The sequence below is a fragment of the Dama dama genome, chromosome 11 (genome assembly GCF_033118175.1).
Source record: "Dama dama isolate Ldn47 chromosome 11, ASM3311817v1, whole genome shotgun sequence".
Lineage (NCBI taxonomy): Eukaryota > Metazoa > Chordata > Mammalia > Artiodactyla > Cervidae > Dama > Dama dama.
In genome coordinates, this window is record NC_083691.1 from 83,698,989 (window position 1) to 83,719,938 (window position 20,950).

The window sequence follows — 20,950 nt, forward strand, 5'->3', positions numbered from 1 at the left end:
TTAAAAAAAAATTCAGTAAGGTCTACATCTGATTCTAGGTTAATATGGCAGTTCAAAATCTTACATTAAGAAAATGCTGGTGATTTTGTTTCTTCTGCTGGTCTGATTTACAGTATAATCCAGTTATCCCTTTCCTCAGGGCCGTTATCTGTTACTACTTCATGCAGTTGAGTAGACATTTGTGGTACACTTATGTTGTTCAATCACAGTGCCCGGTACTGTGGAGCTTATCAAGATAAAGGATAAATTTCCTGCCCCTAGTGATTTATGCTCTAGAAAAAGAGAAGATGAGTGAATGTCAAATTACTGTTATGTAGGATAGGTGACACTAAGTCCTGAAATAAAGGTACAGAATGGTACATTACTCAAAGGAACAACTGTGATCTCATTGGGGAGTTATGACAATGTTTTCAGCCCTACTGTTTACTCTTCTTATCACCAACTGTAGTCCTTCACCTGTGGAACTAAACTTCAGCTGCTGGTACAATGCCCCAAGACTGCTTTGATAGCTTGTAGCATGAATACAGCAGGATGCCTTTAACATCATCAGTAGTCAGAGGGGAACAGAAACCTGTCTTGTTTGTGCACATGTGGAGTTTTTTTTCAAAGTCAAATGAATAAAGCTCTGTGCTTCTGCTTCTTAGTAGGGTTCTAAATTTTATATGCACTAGACCTAGTTATTCAAGAATTCATGGTAATTTCTGTTCTCTTCACTTTCTGCAACTAACTCGACAAACATTTCTGGTTGCTGGCAGTGAGCCGGTAACAGAAATATGCGATTATTTATGTAAGGTATTATTGCAATAATACTTAGAGAAAATGCTTATGGTTCCCAAAGGCATGTCACTAGTCCAGATTACTTCCTAAGCTCCAATCTGCCAACTCTGTCATATTACTAGGCCTTTGTGCCTGCTGTTCTTCTCCTTGGAACACCCTTCCCCTGCCATACCCTCTGCTTACACCTCCAGGAAGTCTTTTCTGATCTCCTCCGCCTGGGTTAGATGCTGGTATCCTGTACAACGTATATTTTAACTTTCATCATATTGATTGTAATTGTCCTTTTACTTGAAACTGTCCACCATAAAACTGTCTCTATGAGGTCAAACATCATGTCCACAGCAGGTGCTCAACAGATGTTTCTTAATTGAGTAAGTAAAGAAAAGAATCCATATGAAACAGTATAGTTCGGTAGTTAAACATGAGTTTGGGAGTCAAATTTGGGTTTGTCTCTACCACTTACTAGTGCAAGCTTGGTTTCTTATCTGGAAAATGAGGTTTATAATAGTACTCATTTCATGGTTTTTTTTGTGTGTGTGTACATGTATATTAAATGGTTATATTTATAAAATGCTTAGCCCAGCACATAATAATCACACAGTAAATATTAGCTTAACAGTAATATTGCATATTAGTCTGATCTTAGTGGCTTCTAAATGAAACCAAACAGAACTTTAACCACCTTGTACTTTGGGATCCTTTCTCCTTTGAGGGTTTATAAGAAATCAGTTGTGATCCAGAAACCACTGACAGCACCTGCCGGTTAAGTTGATGTTAACTTTTGGCTTTGTGCTTTATGGAATGTGCATTCGTGTCGTAATCTATTTTCAACTGTATGAGACAGCTGATCCCTTCCTTGATCAGTATGGGTGAATTATTTGAAATTTCCTATTAGGTCCACTGATGCTCCTTTTTATTGATGCAGAAAACTGGAGATTAATGATGTATCATTTCTGTGGTTTATTTAATCTTCTGTTCTTGGGCTGTATGTATGAGTTTCATGTGCAGTCTTTTAGCTCCTGAAAACCTGTGACTTTTGTCTTAGAATATGGTAGTATATTCCTCAGGGAATAAGTTTCTTTAGATTAATGTGATTACAGATGTGACTTCGGGATCATTATTTTGACTTCAACTGATTTAACTAGTTATTTACTGTTGTTGAGCAGTAAGTGAGCAAATATGCTTTTCTGTGTTTCTATACCGTTATAGGCTGTTACGGTTAATGTGGTGGAACTGAGATCTTCCTGTATTGTGTGAACATTCCCAAAGACTGAACTGCCAGAAAGAGCAACTTTAAAGATATAGGGAGAGGAGAGCTCATTGAAACTATGTTAGATCTTTTGATATTACAAGAGGGACATAAAACTAACCAAGAGTACATAACCATTTCCATTAGGGAAAAAGCGATGGAAAGTATTTATTGATAATTATCTTAAGAAATAAATGAATAGAAATACAAATAAAATTTAACATTTTTGTGTAATGCTTAAGAAAAAGGCTTTGTGAAATAAATGTATTATCATATTCCTGAAAAAGAAAGACTGATAGTATATAATTTGTACTCCCCGAATTAAATTTTTTTTCCACTCAGAATTTTATTGGGGAAAAGAAATTTACTGGGATTCTTTCTACTCTGATAATGTTTTACTAAAGTTCATTAGGGAGAAAAAGTAGTCAAAAGCATTGTTAAAAATCTGAAAAGTAAGAGAAAAGGGGAAGTGAAAAACTGTAGTAAGTGAAACCAGATACTACTAAACACAGTCATAGATCCATGATACATTTTAAGTACATGCCAAGGGAGGTGAGAGAAATAAAAGGGAATCATTTTTCAGAAATTTGAGTTTAGAAAACTCACTAAGCATTTGAAGGGCATTAACATAGACCTCCACTTAATACCTGACACCAGGATAAATTTCACAAGATTTAAAGGTTAGGAACCAGAGATCAAATTGCCAACAACCACTGGATCATCAAAAAAGCAAGAGAGTTCCAGAAAAATATCTATTTCTGCTTTACTGACTATGCCAAAACCTTTGACTGTGTGGCTCACAATAAACTGTGGAAAGTTCTTCAAGAGGTAGGAATACCAGACCACCTGACTTGCCTCTTGAGAAATCTATATGCAGGTCAGGAAGCAAAAGTTAGAACTGGACATGGAACAACAGGCTGGTTCCAAAATAGGAAAAGGAGTACATCAAGGCTGTATATTGTCACCCTGCTTATTTAACATATATGCAGAGTACATCATGAGAAATGCTGGGCTGGAGGAAGCACAAGCTGGAATCAAGATTGCCGGGAGAAATATGAATAACCTCAGATATGCAGATGACGCCACCCTTATGGCAAAAAGTGAAGAACTAAAGGCCCTCTTGATGAAAGTGAAAGAGGAGAGTGAAAAAGTTGGCTTAAAACTCAACATTCAGAAAACTAAGATCATGGCATCCAGTCCCATCACTTCATGGCAAATAGATGGGGAAACAGTGGCTGAATTTAATTTTGGGGCTCCAGAATCACTGCAGATGGTGACTGCAGCCATGAAATTAAAAGACGCTTACTCCTTGGAAGGAAAGCTATGATCAACCTAGACAGCATATTAAAAAGCAAAGACATTGCTTTGCCAACAAAGGACCGGCGAGTCAAGGCTATAGTTTTTCCAGTAGTCATGTATGGATGTGAGAGTTGGACTGTAAAGAAAGTCGAGCACCAAAGAGTTGATGCTTTTTTTTTTTTTAATTATTTTTATTTTTTTTTTTTCCAGTGGGTTTTGTCATACATTGATATGAATCAGCCATGGATTTACATGTATTCCCAATCCCGATCCCCCCTCTCACCTCCCTCTCCACCCGATTCCTCTGGGTCTTCCCAGTGCACCAGGCCGGAGCACTTGTCTCGTGCATCCCACCTGGGCTGGTGATCTGTTTCACCATAGATAGCATACATGCTGTTCTTTTGAAATATCCCACCCTCACATTCTCCCACAAAGTTCAAAAGTCTGTTCTGTATTTCTGTGTCTCTTTTTCTGTTCTGCATATAGGGTTATCGTTATCACCTTTCTAAATTCCATATACATGTGTCAGTATGCTGTAATGTTCTTTATCTTTCTGGCTTGCTTCACTCTGTATAATGGGCTCCAGCTTCATCCATCTCATTAGGACTGGTTCAAATGAATTCTTTTTAATGGCTGAGTAATATTCCATGGTGTATATGTACCACAGCTTCCTTATCCATTCATCTGCTGATGGGCATCTAGGTTGCTTCCATGTCCTGGCTATTATAAACAGTGCTTCGATGAACATTGGGGTGCACGTGTCTCTTTCAGATCTGGTTTCCTCAGTGTGTATGCCCAGAAGTGGGATTGCTGGGTCATATGGCAGTTCTATTTCCAGTTTTTTAAGAAATCTCCACACTGTTTTCCATAGCGGCTGTACTAGTTTGCATTCCCACCAACAGTGTAAGAGGGTTCCCTTTTCTCCACACCCTCTCCAGCATTTATTGCTTGTAGACTTTTGGATAGCAGCCATCCTGACTGGCGTGTAATGGTACCTCATTGTGGTTTTGATTTGCATTTCTCTAATAATGAGTGATGTTGAGCATCTTTTCAAGAGTTGATGCTTTTGAACTGTGGTGTTGGAGAAGACTCTTGAGAGTCCCTTGGACTGCAAGGAGATCCAACCAGTCCATCCTAAAGGAGATCAGTCCTGAATATTCATTGGAAGGACTGATGTTGAAGCTGAAACTCCAATACTTTGGCCACCTGATGTGAAGAACTGACTCATTTTAAAAAGACCCTGATGCTGGGAAAGATTGAAGGCGGGAGGAGAAGGGGACAACAGAGGATGAGATGGTTGGATGGCATCACCGATTCCAAGGAGATGAGTTTGAGTAAACTCCAGGAGTTGGTGATGGACAGGGAGGCCTGGCGTGCTGCAGCCCATGGGGTCACAAAGAGTTGGATACGACTGAGCGACTGAACTGAACTGATGAGAATTCAAATCAAAGGAAAATTAGAATAAAGTGTAGTTGAGTATTTATCAAACTTATGAGTAGATATGTCACTTTCAGAACAGTAAAAAGAAACAGGAAAAGAATAGCTTGCAGATTTGAATATTCCAAATTATAATATTTGCAGATGTAAGAATAATAAAAACAAAAGTAAGGTTAGGGAGATATTACACCAAGTATTACATAAGATTAATATCTTTATTCTGTAAAGAGCTTGCATATTAGTAAGAGAAACACTTATCTCTAAATATTTGGTCAGTTGATATAAAATATATCTCACAAAGATATTCGATTAAACAAACACATGGAAATGTTCAATATAGTAGTACTAAATAAATGTTAGATATTATATGTTCAGTTAGGGGAAAAGTGAAATTGGTATTTCCATTAGAGGTGAGGTATGGTAAAACCTCATAGAAACAGAGAGCTATCAGTGATTGTAAGCAAAAGTTAAAAACTGGATCAAGTTCTAACTTAACACAGATAGTATAAAGCATGTACACAGATTTTTCCCCCCCCCGAAGAATGTATCTCTTTAACAAGCAAATCATTCATAATTGAGCTCTGCTTAAAACTTGGATGTGACCAAAAGTGGTCACTCTTTGAATTCACTCCAATTCCATGACACATCCTGCGGGTGGAGTGGGTGGAGTTTCTTCTGTTGTTGTTGTCGTCTTTAACTTTGGCCAAAAAGTTAGCTTCCTCTTTTTGAAATTTGAAATGCTTCCAACACTCAGGTTACATTGAGGTTGGTTCTGTCTTATTCCTCTGTCTCCCCAGACGCCTTATACTCAGTAGACATTTGTTAAAAGACCCATTGTACCTGCGTTTACTGCTAAAAACATGATACTGCAAATAATCCTTAGTGCTAATTACTTCCCTTGATGAAACAACATATAGTTGTTAGAATCACAAAGAGAAGGAACGAGTGAATACACACCAGTATTCTTTTTCATACTGTTTCCTGTATCAGTGCCTTGGGTTTGCCCAGCCTGCTCTCACTAGTGTAGGTGGTCAGATGTTTAGTTTCTGGAGCTCTGTCTTTCTGGGATTGTGTAAAAGGCCAGGTTCTTCTAGAGTACTTGAAATTCTCAAAGTTACTCACTCTGAGAACGCCAGTGAACTTCACATTGCTTGTGAGAATGTAGTTTGCTGCTGCTGCGTCGCTTCGGTCATGTCCTACTCTTCGCGACCCTGTGGACTGCAGCCTGCCAGGCTCTTGTGTCCATGGGATTTTCTAGGCAAGAATACTAGAGTGGGTCGCCATGCCCTCCTCCAGGAGATCTTCCTGACCCAGGAATTGAGCCCGAGTCTCCTGCATTGCAGACAGATTCTTTACCACTGAGACACCAGGGATGCCCAAGAATGTAGATTGGGACTACGTTATTGGCAATACTACAGCCACAGTACCTAATTTTAACGTATACAATTAAATTAAGCCAGTGGTTCTCAAGTGGGTTGACACCCCCCACCCCCAGGAACATTGGGTAATGGTAATGTCTGGAAATGTTTTGTTTTTGTCGTCACAGTTAGGGGAAAGGAAGTGCTACTGGTATCTAGTGGGTAGAGGGGAGGGATGCTGCTACAGTGCTCGGGAGAGCTGCCCCACCAATCCCCTCAACAAAGAATTGTCTGGTCCAAAATGCCAGTAGTGCTGAAGTTGAAAAACGTGGAGTTAAAGTCGATAGAAATAAAATCTATGAAGTTGGGAGAAATCAAAAACTTCTGTTGGTACTGTTATAGAGTCTTAGTAAATTAGTGAATATGAATGTCTTCTAGATGTGAACTGTAGCTTGAGAGCTTTAAAGTAGGATTTGTAGTTTGCCTTCAATGTGTTTAAAAATACTACACAGTTTCCATTATGAGTATGGATATAGTTACACAAAGGAAGTAAGTTTTTAATCTCCGTGTATTAGATATCTGTATCTTCATATTGGTTTATAAAGCAAACTTAACAACTCACGGTATCTCTGCCTTCTGGGAGTTTATAAGCTAAAGGGAGTGTTCTTTATACTGATGAAATCCAAAGAACTGGTAAGACTGGCAATCAGAAGAAGGCAGACGGAGCTGAGCAGTAGGTAGAACTAGGATTGAACCAAGCAGAAATTGGCTGATCAGATCTCTGCCAGGAGGCCACTACCAGAGTCAGATTGCAAATGAGAAAATCAAAACTGAGGGAGCAGGCCTTGCCCATTTAAACAGAGTATTTATGCATGGATTCCCCATGTCAAAATCATGTTAGCGTTTAACATCTGTTCTATTATTTTTTGTTATTGGCATGTGTTTTTAAAAGATTTAATAATCTAAGAAAGAGGTAACAGTGTTTTCAAATCAAAGGGATAAACGCAAGTGAAGATTTTGAGTCTGCAGCTTTTTTGTTTTGTGGTTATAGACCCTTTCTTCCGTCACTTGACTTTTGAACCTGATCTGTAATGCAAGGGTCATCATACTTAGCTCCATTTTAAAATGTAATTAATGTAAAGCCCTTAGCACATCGTCAGGCACATGGTTAGTACCTCAAAATAGTAATATTCATGGTTTTAAAATCTCTTTAAATCTGAAAAGATCGTTGATCCTGTAGTGTTATTAAAATTTTAGTAAATGCCAAAGCATGTATAGCATTCATGCTATACCCATGACAGTAACTTAGCTTTATTCCTAACCTTTGATTTTAGTATTTAGCATATGACAAGCTATTAAAAATAGAGACAAAATGATCATCTTATTAGAGGACTAGGGTTACTTGTTTTAGGAATTCTGAGGAAATTAAATGAGATCAAGTGCTTTGTATAATATAATGCTTGGTGTTTAGCAACTATTACACTCAATGAATGCTAGTTTCCAACTTTCATATTGCCAAGAGGCTTAGAAATACTATTATAACTCTACTGCTATTGTGTTAATTTGTTGAATGAAGATAGTAGATGTAATTGGAGTAAGAGGAAATTGGCAGACAGTAAATCATTTTAAGCTATAATGGTGTTTATTGAAATTGAAATGATTCTAACTAAAGCTGACTGTCTCCTTTTAACTGATTTAAAACATTTGTTTTTAGTTTTGACCATTTACATGACACTAGACCTGAAGGCTCTTTGTTTACGTATCCTGATTTAGGAGGATTTTGGTCTGTTCTTTGAATACATTGTCTCTGCAGACATGATGTAATTGCCAAAGTAGAGCAAAAACCCCAGCTGTATCTTTTGTGTTCTAGAAACCAGTTGTCATTCTCTTCCCCCCCCCTCTCTATTCTTTTCACTACAGCTGTGTTCAATGGCTAGGTGACATCCTACTCTTTACCCTATCCCAGCGTTTTTTTATCTTGGCAAAACAGTGTCTGTCAGGCAACCATTGACTAATCTGGAGGCTCAAACAGGAAGAAGGTTTTTGTTTTTGTTTTTGTTTTAATTTTGCTGGATATTCAGGTTAAGACCTTGGCTAGAATAGAAAGTTCCAAAAAGTTTGAATTAAAGATAATCAGAACTAATTGAAAAACAAAGAAAAAATAAAATGAAAAAAGATCATTCTGGTTTGTGTCAAAGAGAAGTATTAAATGAAGCAGCATCCCATATTCAGAACATTCTATTAGAGATTAATGATGAAATTCAGAGTCCACATTGAATAATTTTCCCATTGGCTCATCTAGACTTTCGTGTCTTCTATCTGTGTATGGGAACACAGTCTTGAAATTCTTCTCTTCAATAAAATTGTTTCCTAAAAGGTGATGTTAAAGTAATAATTATATTTATTTCTTGGAAATATTTTAGTGTTAAATTAGTTTAGCTTTGCTCGGCAGTCAACATCTTTTTCAGTAAGTGCCTGTTAGATACTAGGTGCCTGTTAGATACTAAGTTCTAGGTGCTGGGCATTCAGTAGGGAACATTGCAAAGAGAATGCCCTTGCCTTCTTGGAGCTTATTTATTATCATCTGGTTTATTATTAGAAACACTTACTGTGAAGATTTACTTGGCATCCAATGACTTTAGTATTTCAGCTTTTCAAATTAAGTGAATATGAAAAAAACTGTGATGCTAGAAATGCTCTATTAATCTTGACCTGGGTGGTGCTTACATGGCATGAGAATATAGAGTTGTCTATCTTCTAATTAACATTCGTGTACTTTATTCATTATACTTCAGTTAAAAAAAAATATTTTTAAGGTACACTAAAATTCTCCAATGGTTTCCCATTGCCATTAGACTAAAACTCATATTCCTTTTTTTAAAGTATATAGTGATAAATTATATGTTGAGGTAATGTTAAATTCTGAAGCTGTTATGTTAATGTGTAAAAATTGTGTTTGACCAAATAGAAACTTGACAACTTCTCACTTCATCTAACATTTTTTTTTAACAATGTTCACAGAGATGTTATAGATAACAGTGGCAGTTTTGTTTTGCTTTTTTTTTTTTTTCCAAATTTTATTTGTTTATTTTTGGCTGTGTTGGGTCTTCGTTACTGTGAGGGATTTTCTCTAACTGGGGAGAGCAGGGGCTTCTTTAGTTGTGGTACAGGAGCTTCTCACTGCAGTGGTTTCTCTTGTTGCAAAGCACAGGCTCTTGGCATGCAGCCTTCAGTAGTTGCGGCTCCGGGACTCTAGAGCTCAAGCTCAGAAGTTGTGCACAGGTTTAGTTTCCCGTGGCATGTGGGATCTTCCCGGATCAGGGATCGAACCTGCATCTCCTGCTTTGACAGGCAGATTCTTTGCCAGTGAGCCACCAGGGAAGCCTTAATCTAACATTTTATTGACAGAATTTTAATGATATGAACTTTAAACTATTCACATTAGAGAACTCCCAAAATATAGTGTAACTTGAAGGAATATTATATGCAAGTATTAAAACTTTTTACTTAAGTATAAGTTAATACCATAAAAAAAGGACTTTCACGGCATAGTTATAGAAAGATAAGATGATCTGGTTTTTTTTTTTTATTCCTGAAGCCATCTTTAATGCAGAAACAAAGACAGGTGAGTCTAAAGTGGGCAAAGTGAGTGCATAAGGGGTGAGAATTTGATAACTTTGTGATGAAATTCTGTTACTTTCCCACATGAACTGAGAACAGAATTCATTTTGCACAGTCAAGAGAAGTCATTGACACAGTTGTAGAAAGCAAATCCAGAAAAGGGGCAGCAGGGATTTGGAGAGAGGCCAAAATAAAGGCCTATTGCTTCTACCCTGCTAACTCTTCTGCTGTTTTTCTCATTTCCTCTTTCTTCTTCTAATCAAGGCTGAAGTGGGCAAGGGAAGGAAATAAAAGCATGTCTAGATTTCAGAAAGTTGTCAGCTTCCTTCCACATTTTCCAGTCCCTCTATTTTCTTGACTCCTTTATCCCCCAGAGCAGCATTTCTCAACTTCAGCACTGTCGACATTTTGGACCAGAGAATTCTTTGTTTTGTGGAGTGCTTATTGTAGGATGTTTGGTAGCATTCCTGGCCTGTACCCACCAGGTACCAGTACCACAAGTTGTAACAACCAAAAGTGTCTCAGGACATTTTTGAGACACCCAAGATATGGCCCAGATCTTCTGGAGGGCAAAATCACCCCAGCTAAGAACTACTTTCCTAGGGGACAGTTACTGATGGGCTTCCTTTGTGGCTCAGCTGGTAAAGAATCTGCCTCCATTGTTTAAATCCACCTGGGTTCGATCCCTGGGTTGTGAAGATCCCCTGGAGAAGAGAAAGGCTACCCACCCCAGTATTCTGGCCTGGAGAATTCCATGGACTACATAGTCCATGGGGTTGCAAAGACTTGGACATGACTGATTTTCACTTTCACTCACTTTCATACTAAGCTTATTACCACCTCTCCTCCTTTTCTAATCTTGGTCTCTGTCCCAAGTAGCTCCCACCCACACCCCGCCCCCTTGTGAGAAAAGAATGCTTAGAAAGCACTGTACCCAGCCACTATGGAAAACAGTGTGGAGATTTCTTAAAAAACTGGAAATAGAACTGCCATATGACCCAGCAATCCCACTTCTGGGCATACACACTGAGGAAACCAGATCTGAAAGAGACACGTGCACCCCAATGTTCATCGCAGCACTGTTTATAATAGCCAGGACATGGAAGCAACCTAGATGCCCATCAGCAGATGAATGGATAAGGAAGCTGTGGTACATATACACCATGGACTATTACTCAGCCATTAAAAAGAATTCATTTGAACCAGTCCTAATGAGATGGATGAAACTGGAGCCCCTTATACAGAGTGAAGTAAGCCAGAAAGATACTAACACATATATATGGAATTTAGAAAGATGGTAACGATAACCCTATATGCAAAACAGAAAAAGAGACACAGAAATACAGAACAGACTTTTGAACTCTGTGGGAGAATGTGAGGGTGGGATATTTCAAAAGAACAGCATGTATACTATCTATGGTGAAACAGATCACCAGCCCAGGTGGGATGCATGTGACAAGTGCTCAGGCCTGGTGCACTGGGAAGACCCAGAGGAATCGGGTGGAGAGGGAGGTGGGAGGGGGGAATTGGGATGGGGAATACGTGTAAATCTATGGCTGATTCATATCAATGTATGACAAAACCCAAAAAAAAAAAAAAGGAAAAAAAAAAAAGAAAGCACTGTACCATTTTATTAGGTAAGACTGTATTCTGGAATGACTAATAGAAAGGAGTCCACTGAAAATGGAAATTCACAATGTAATCAATAATTGATTTTCATTAGTTTGCTAGAATATTTCTTCTTCTTAAAATTTATACAATTGAAAGGGGGGAAGTTATCCTTTTTTCTTTATTATACTGGGACCTGGCTGAGAAAAACAAGCCATTATCTTGGAAAAGCTCCCTTTTTCTGTATAGGGTATTTTATTGGCATCATACCACATTGAGAAATTCAACATATATACTGCTGAATATACAGGGGGCTTGTGTTTTTTGGTCTGTTGTTCGGGTCTTATTAAGGATGTCCCACACAATGAGAAACATTCTGAGGGATGATTGGATTTGAAGTTATAAAGATTATGGATCCATGAAAGAGGCAAAAATGAATAGTTTACAGAAAATATAACTATCTCTTAAGCATATGAAAAATGCTCAGCTTTGCTTCTTATAATGAAAACTACATTGAAATACATTTTTTTAACCTAAAGTCAACAAGTTTGACAGTATACTTGAAATGGACTGAATTGGGCTCCTCTTCTCAATTCATCTGTTGAAACCCTAACCCTCACTGTAATTATATTTGGAAATAGGAGATTTAGGAGGTACTTAGGGTTAAAGAAGATGTTCAGGGTGAGATTCTAATCCAGGAGGATTGGTGGCTTTATAAGACTGGAGGAAGAGTCTCCACGTGCACACTCCATCTCAACAGTCCCATGTAAACTAAACAACCTGCTGCTAAAAAGACAGTGGCTCTGCGGTGCAGTCAAAGAAGAAATTACAAATGCCTTGAGACAGACCGTAAGGAACAGCCACAGCAAGAGACATGAAGGAAAGAACATGCGTTCTTAGTATGTTACTTTTGGAAGTATAATTGGTATAGCCTCTGTAAAGAGCATTTGGGGAGTGTCCAAAAAATGTTAAATGTGTACGTTCTTTGACCTGGCAAATCTTCTAAGAAATTATCCTACTCATATATTCAAAAGATGGGGGAAAATGTGTATACAAGATTATATACTGTGTATTGTTTGTAATAAAAAAGATTGGGAACAGTAGCTTCAATTCATATGGCATTCAAAACATCAGGAGTTCTCTAAGCTCTTTACATATACTCACTTACTTAATTTTCGTGATAACCTTACAAGGTAGGTACTGTTTTACAAATGGAGAAACTGAAGTTACGTAACTTAGCCAACTTTGTAAGTGAACTCAAGACTATTTAGCTTTAGTTTTACTCCTCAACCCATATCCCATCAGTAGGGAATTGGTAAAATAAAACTGTGCAGCTGTAAAAAAAAAAAAAAAAGGAAAACATTTTTGTATATTGTTATTAAATGATCTCTAAAATATGTTTCTAAGTGAAAAAAATGTACAGAACACTGTTTATAGTTTGCCACAGTTTGTGTAAAATGAGGAAAAGATATATCCATGTCTACTATTTAGGTATAAAGTATGTTCAGAAGGTTATTAAGAAAACTGGCAGTGTTGTTGACCATGGCGGAGATCACTGGGCAACTGGAGCTTAGATTTTGCACTGTACTCTTGTACTTTTACAATTTTGAGCCATGTAAATAAATTTCATACTCAGAAATAAAAAATGTATTTTAAAAGAATATATATTGTATCCCAAAGTATAAAATAATTATCCTTAAGTCCATACTGAGAGATACATATAATACATTTGGATGAATAAATAAATGGTAGGAAATAGAAAAATCTCCCCTAGAGAAGAATTCTGAATAATTTATATACTTCTCTACCTTGAAGGCAGGGAACATAACTTGTCGTTCCTTAACAAGTGTTAAGTGCAGGCTGCTCATAGTAACATACTTCCAAAGAGTATGTTAGCAGTGGGAGAAGGGAATAGCTTTTCAGTGGAGAAACCTAACAAACATGACCTCAGTCAGATCATCAAGGTCTCCATCAACAGTAGTTGATCGTGTTGATGGTATGTACACTTGATATGATATGATGAGTATGACACTTTACCTCTGACATCGTCTTTGCCAAGATCTGTAACTCCAGTCTAATAAGGAGAAAAATTCTGACAATAAGGCATCTGGGAAAACCCCTGAACAGTACTCCTCAAAACAGTCAAGGTCTTCAAAACTCTGCAAAGTCTAAGGAACTGGCACAGCCAAAAAGGGCCTAAGAAGATCTGACAATTGAAGGAAGTATGGTATCCTAAACGGGAACCTGGGACAAGAAAAAGACATTGGGTAAAAACTAGGGAAATCTGAATGAACTGTGGACTTTAGTTAATGATAATGTATCAATATTAGTTCATTAAGTGTAAGAAATGTACCAGTGAAAATGTCAATAGTAGGGCAATCCAGTATATTGGTATAGGTATAAGGAAACACACTCTGCTATTGTCTTAATTTTTCTATGTCAAACTGTTTAAAGTCCATTTTTAAAAAGATATATATATGTATGTCTCTATACATGTATATGTATGTATATGTATATGCTGTGAAAGTGCTACATTCAATATGCCAACACATTTGGAAAACTCAGCAGTGGCCACAGGACTGGAAAAGGTCAGTTTTCATTCCAATCCCAAAGAAAGGCAATGCCAAAGAATGCTCAGACTACCGCACAGGTACACTCATATCATGCCAGTAAACCAACGCTCAAAATTCTCCAAGCCAGGCTTCAGCAATACGTGAACCGTGAACTTCCAGATGTTCAAGCTGGAAGTTTTAGAAAAGGCAGAGGAACCAGAGATCAAATTGCCAACAACCACTGGATCATCGAAAAAGCAAGAGAGTTCCAGAAAAACATCTATTTCTGTTTTATCGACTATGCCAAAGCCTTTGACTGTGTGGCTCACAATAAACTGTGGAAAATTCTTCAAGAGGTAGGAATACCAGACCACCTGACTTGCCTCTTGAGAAATCTGTATGCAGGTCAGGAATCAACAGTTAGAATTGGACATGGAACAACAGGCTGGTTCCAAATAGGAAAAGGAGTACATCAAGGCTGTATATTGTCACCCTGCTTATTTAACATATATGCAGAGTACATCATGAGAAATGCTGGGCTGGAGGAAGCACAAGCTGGAATCAAGATTGCCGGGAGAAATATGAATAACCTCAGATATGCAGATGACGCCACCCTTATGGCAAAAAGTGAAGAACTAAAGGCCCTCTTGATGAAAGTGAAAGAGGAGAGTGAAAAAGTTGGCTTAAAACTCAACATTCAGAAAACTAAGATCATGGCATCCAGTCCCATCACTTCATGGCAAATAGATGGGGAAACAGTGGCTGAATTTAATTTTGGGGCTCCAGAATCACTGCAGATGGTGACTGCAGCCATGAAATTAAAAGACGCTTACTCCTTGGAAGGAAAGCTATGATCAACCTAGACAGCATATTAAAAAGCAAAGACATTGCTTTGCCAACAAAGGACCGTCGAGTCAAGGCTATAGTTTTTCCAGTAGTCATGTATGGATGTGAGAGTTGGACTGTAAAGAAAGTCGAGCACCAAAGAGTTGATGCTTTTGAACTGTGGTGTTGGAGAAGACTCTTGAGAGTCCCTTGGACTGCAAGGAGATCCAACCAGTCCATCCTAAAGGAGATCAGTCCTGAATGTTCATTGGAAGAACTGATGTTGAAGCTGAAACTCCAATACTTTGGCCACCTGATGTGAAGAACTGACTCATTTAAAAAGACCCTGATGCTGGGAAAGATTGAAGGCAGGAGGAGAAGGGGACTACAGAGGATGAGATGGTTGGATGGCATCACCGATGCAATGGACTTGAGTTTGAGTAGGCTCCGGGAGTTGGTGATGGACAGGGAAGCTTGGTGTGCTGTAGTCCATGGGGTCACAATGAATCGGACACGACTGATTGAACTGAACTGAACTGAGCAGTAAAGAACCCACATGCCAATGCAGGATACATAAAAGACTCGGGCTCGATTCCTGGGTCAGGAAGATCCCCTGGAGAAGGACATAGCAACCCACTCGAGTATTCTTGCCTGGAGAATCCGATGGACACAGAAGCCTAGTGGGCTATAATCCATAGAGTCATGAAGAGTCAGACACAACTGAGATAACTTAGATTGCACACACGCATGCATATATATATATATATGTATGTATATATATATATATATTAAATACACTGAATAATATAAAAGTAAATTTTGAAATCAGGTGTCCATGTCCTATCCCCTAGAGCTTAACCATAAATTTAGGAATAATCTTCGTATGTTTTGTTTGTTTTAACTGTTCTTGATACTTTCCCCTGAGCATCTTTGCTGTGGATATCTTTGCCACAGGCATTTTGGTCACGTTCAGGTTTTTTGTTCACACGTACTGTATTACTACATGATGGCAGTCAGTTGAGTCTGCCAGTGCAGAGCTGCAGATTCAGAGGCCAACTGTCAAGTTATGCATAGGTTTTTGACTGCATGGGGGTCGGCACTTCTAGCCCACAGATTGTTCAACTGTATGTGGTTTTTTACTTATTCCGTTTTCTTCTCGTTCCATGTTGCGCTTAGTCTTTTTCACTAAAATTTCTTCCTTCATTAAGAGAAGTGTCAGTTTCCAAATACTGGGATGCATGTTTGTAACCAAGCTTTGTATTGTGTTGTGAAAGCTTTCTTCTACATTGTCGTTTCTGTCACATGTCTGTTGGTAGACATTCCAAAGTTCTATGAGAAATGTGGGATGAGTTCTGCACCTTTAAGGCCCTCAGCCTCTTTCTCCTCTGATGTGTAGTGTATTCCAAAATAAGAAACCAAATCATTTTGGGGCAGATCATCCTCATTTGTCAGGACTTCCTTGGTGGCTTAGACGGTAAAGCGTCTGCTTCATTTGTCAGCTCAGTAAAGCCATTGATGATGTTGCCAACTAGAAGAAATGGTAATATACTTTGAAACCAAACTGTCAACCAGTTACTTTATCTTTGACGGCAAAATTGCCTTATGGGCAGTAAGTTATGTGGCAGAAATGCTTGCTGCAAAGAAGTCAATGATAAAGATGCTTAGGGTGAAAATAGCAGACATGGTTTTAAGCTCCACAGATGATTCCAGTGTGTGACCAAAGATGAGACATGATGTTATGAATTCATTCCTGGTTGAAAATCAATTTCTGAATTTTTAAAAGTCATCAACAGTCTATTTCTATATATTCAAAGCTTATTAACAGAGTTTTTCTTTGTTTGTTTTTTATGGAGTTTTTCCTTACAGTTGTTTAGATTTTTTTAAGTGAGTGTTTATGGTTTATTTCTTTGTTTCTACTTTTTAAGTGTTTATCTTTGAAATACTCATTCCTCAAGATTCATATTTTTAATGGTGGACGACACTGTTTCCTGATATTCAGTGGCAATATTTAATATTCTCTCTGACTCTTTTTTTCAGGCCACAGTTTCTGTTACTTCATTTTGTGAGGACCCTTGTTTTCAGAGAATTCCTAAATGTCTTACCAAACACACCTATATAATCATGAATAGCAAAAAACTCTTTTTCACAGACTTGTTATTACATTTCCTTTCCCTTGGAGAATTCTGTAATTTCTCAACCATATAGATGAATATAGTGTGTAAACATTTGCTAGTCCAGGAAGTTACTTTGTTCTTTATCGTCACTGATGGCTTTCTAGCTTGGTACACAATGTATATCTTAAATAAATATTCTTAATACTAATAATTTTGCTAAGCCATTAATTTTTTATGTTTTCTTCTCTCATTGATATGTTTAGTTGTGGGGACTTCTGGTTTGGTCAGAACAGAATTAGTGATCCGTATAATATACCAAATGTAGTTTCTAGGGGGAAGTGTTTCTTGTCTTGCTTCCTGTCTTCTATATAATCCAGACCCTGATACCTCTCTCCTGCCCCATAGCTTTCTGCCTCCTTTAGGAGCTTGCTCTGTCTCTTGCTGTTCCAGTCCCAGCTACTCAGTGCTGTCTGCGTTATCCTTTAAAATTGGTCATGTTCGTGCCTTCCTCTGGCACCCCTTGTCTCTCCCACTTTGGATATAGAAGAATATGAACCACTAGTGTTTATTTGATCACAGTGCTGAGTGTTTTATAGTCATCAAATAATTTAATTTTGACGAGAACCACTTAAAGGTAGTACTCATGGGGACTTCCCTGCAGGTCCGGTGGTTAAGACTCCATGCTTCCTCTGCAAGAGGCACAGGTCCGATCCCTGGGAACTGAGATCCTGCATGCCATGTGGTGCACCAAAAAAAATAAAAGTTTGTACTCTTACTATTCCTAAATTATAGACAAGAAGCTGAGCTTTAAGAGGTTAAGCAGTTTATCTAAGGTGCTATAGTTTGTAGGTTGCAAAGCTTGAGAACCCAGCCCTGCAGATGGTGAGTTTCTCTGTTTGTATGGTCCGTCTGGGGCTCCTGTGTACATTTTTGCCTTTTTTCTATCCCTGCTCGCCCCACCCCCACCCCCGTCACCTCATTCTCCAGTCGTCAGAGTCCACTTCCCTTCTGTCGTTTACCTTATACTTTCTCAGCGATGACCCTTACATTTTCACTTTCTGCCCATGGAAATCTTGCTTCTCTTTTTATGATTCTGCTCAAATAGCACTCTTAAAGGGATAGTCTGTCTTTTTTATTCCCTCTTCTAGGGTTTTTTCATTCTTGGCATTTCTCTTATCATGTTATATATTTGTTTTATTTCTCTTTCTACTAGATTGTAAGCCCCTGGAAGGCAAGGACTGACTCTTACCTTTACACACCGTAGGACCGTACACTTATAAGACATATAAAAAAATTTTTTGACTTTTTAAAATGAGTTTTATTCATACAAATATTTTGTTAGAGATTTTATAAGGATGGAATATGGAATTCTTCTGTTACTAATTCTTAAGAATTGTTGCAACTAAGGTTGTTTTTTAGTTGCAACTCAGTTTTACTCTCCATTAGATGTTTTCTAATTTAATAATTAAATAAAATTTAGTAAATTTAAATTTTAAGTTAAAATTTAATGAAAATAACTTTTGATTCTGTATTACTCTTTTCAGTGGAAAATTCTTATGCTGTTAGATCTGTTTACAGCATGTTACAAAGTTATAAAAATATCCATAACTCAAATATTGAAAAGAGATATAGTATTATAAAAATTCTAAATATTTCTACACTTTATTAACTTAGGTTTTTTAAAATGCAAGTAAACTTTAAAATTTCTAATTAAGTCATTATTTTCAATTCCTAAAAATTTAACTTTTTCCCCCAGAATTGAGACCTTTTTAGAGAAGTATATAAGAATTTTTAATGGGAAAATTAAGGCCATAAAGTAAGATGAACTAGGTTGGTATCTGCACCTAAAATATATGCTGTAAGATCCTTAATTGATGTAGAAGTGGGCTACAAGTTTGGCCTGGCCTTTTTCAGTGGGCAAAGTAAATAGGAAAACCTGACGAGTTACATGATCAAACTGCTCGTTACAAAACCAACTGGATCTGAACAAGGAAATATCATTCAAGGTCAGGATATCTTATTTAGAGGATACAGTGAGTTGACTCCATAAAGAAGATATTAAATTTGGTAAACCATCAAGATGTAAAAGTTAAGGGGAAGCATAAATAACAGTTGATTACTCAAGCTAGATTAGCGTGGTGATTGAGCACAGGGAATATGGCTAGACTGAGAAACTCGGCTTTTATTTATTTTTAATTAGCTTAAATTTAAATAACCACACGTGTCCATCCTGAACAACAACAGTATGGCTGGTAGGTGACTAGATGGGCAGCTCAGTTCTGAAGGACAGGAAAGACTGCTCATCCCTCAGTCTTTGTAAGAATAGCACTGAGTTGAAGGTTTTATTCTTCATCAATAACTGAGTAAAGAAATTCTGTACTAAGAGACAAATGTTTTAAGATATCAGTAATTATATATATTGCTTACTTTTATATTTTTGAACTTGAGATTTAACCAAGGTGCTTGAGCACATGGTTGATCTTTTTGGATATTAATAAAATTGTTAGCAAATAGCATTTCCAGGAGATGATGAGGTACAGGGAGGCATGGCATGTTGCAGTCCATGGGGTTGCAGAGAATTGGACACGACTTGGCAACTGATCAACAACAAAAGTACATTTAAAATTATTACATAAGATTGAGACATTTACTTAGGAAATGAGTATACTGATACAGGACTGTTTTCCTACAGTTTCCAGAGTGTGGATTCTTTGGCATGTATGACAAAATTCTTCTTTTTCGCCATGATATGAACTCAGAAAATATTCTGCAGCTCATTACCTCAGCAGATGAAATACATGAAGGAGACCTAGTAGAAGTTGTTCTTTCAGGTAAGTAAATAGTTTCTTTTATTTTGTTGCCTTTTTTTCCCCTCCAAAGAGCCTTTTTTTGGTGGGGGTGGGGGGGACTTCAACTAAATGCTATATTCAATTATACTTTGTAAATACTATAGTTGCTTACTTCTTTCATCTATAATAAGGTTATTATATGATTTTTACTTTCAGGAAGGTTACATCACAGATGAGAAAATAGGAAAATAAGAAACAAAGTGTTAGTCGCTCAGTCGGGTCCAATTCATTGTGACCCCATGGACCATAGCCGACCAGGCTCCTCCGTCCATGGAATTCTCCAGGCAAGAACAGTGGAGTGGGTTGCCATTTCCTTCTCCAGGGCACCTTCCCAACCCAGGGAGGGAACCCAGGTCTCCCATATTTCAGGCAGGCTCTTTACCATCTGAGCCACCAGGGAAGCCCCCAGGAAAATAAGCCCTGAATTAAAGTGTTACTAAGCTAAGGGAATTACCAGTTGAATTGGAAGAGAACTATATTCCTCTTTTATATTTTCTCTATATTCCTCCAAGGAAATTAAACAATTACACTGAAATTCTGTTTCCTTTTCCCATTTCTGTGACCATTTGGAGAAGAAAATCAGAAGGAAAAAAAAGAAAGAAATAATAAAGATGTGGAAGAGGAAATTGCAATATTGGTTGATTCCATGACTTAAACAATGCTCCTTCTCTTCTTTTTCTTCGTGGACATTTTCTTATTCTCTCCTTTCCCCTCTCACCCATTCTTGCCATCCATTGTTCCTTAGCCCCTGCTATTTCTTACCTCATCCAACAGCAGGTGGGCAGGATAGCTAGTGAGAAGTGTCAAGGGATAAAGAATGTGTATAGTAGGCCTGTAGAACTTCTGTTTGGCAGCAAAGGAAAGAGGGAGGGAGAGATGTAGAGGGATGGAAAAAAGAAGTAAAGAGATGGGAGAGAAGGAAAGGAAGAAAGGCCAGGCCAAGAGTCCAGCATCCTGCCACCATTTTTTCCCCTCTTCCCAGTTTCATCTTTGTAGTCTTGAGATTCTTTCTGATCACCACCTTTCCTTGTTAGTCTCTAATCCTTACTGTTTATCTTCTCCACTACAACCCCAAATTCTGAACACATCCCAGTCCTTGTCTTCCTTTTCATTGTAGAGGGGCTTTACTCCCTGTCTTCCCTGGTGGTCATGCTCATATTTATTCCTTCTTTGCTCTGGAGCCTACGTCAGCCCACAGGAATATCCTTAGTGACTTGCAGGTGATGTTGAAAGGATGTCTGATGATGGATGCATCTGCTTT

General features: G+C 37.9%; 1 protein-coding gene across 5 annotated transcripts in view; it reads left to right on the forward strand.

Annotated features, from left to right (window-relative positions):
- The window catches only part of PRKD3 (protein kinase D3), an 87,592-nt gene that overhangs the window by 21,804 nt on the left and 44,838 nt on the right, over window positions 1–20,950 (forward strand). For all 5 annotated transcript variants that reach the window (XM_061155590.1, XM_061155592.1, XM_061155594.1 and 2 more), the window contains one exon: window positions 19,533–19,671. In XM_061155590.1, coding sequence (XP_061011573.1) covers window positions 19,533–19,671 — 139 coding nt within the window. The remainder of the gene's footprint in view (window positions 1–19,532; window positions 19,672–20,950) is intronic.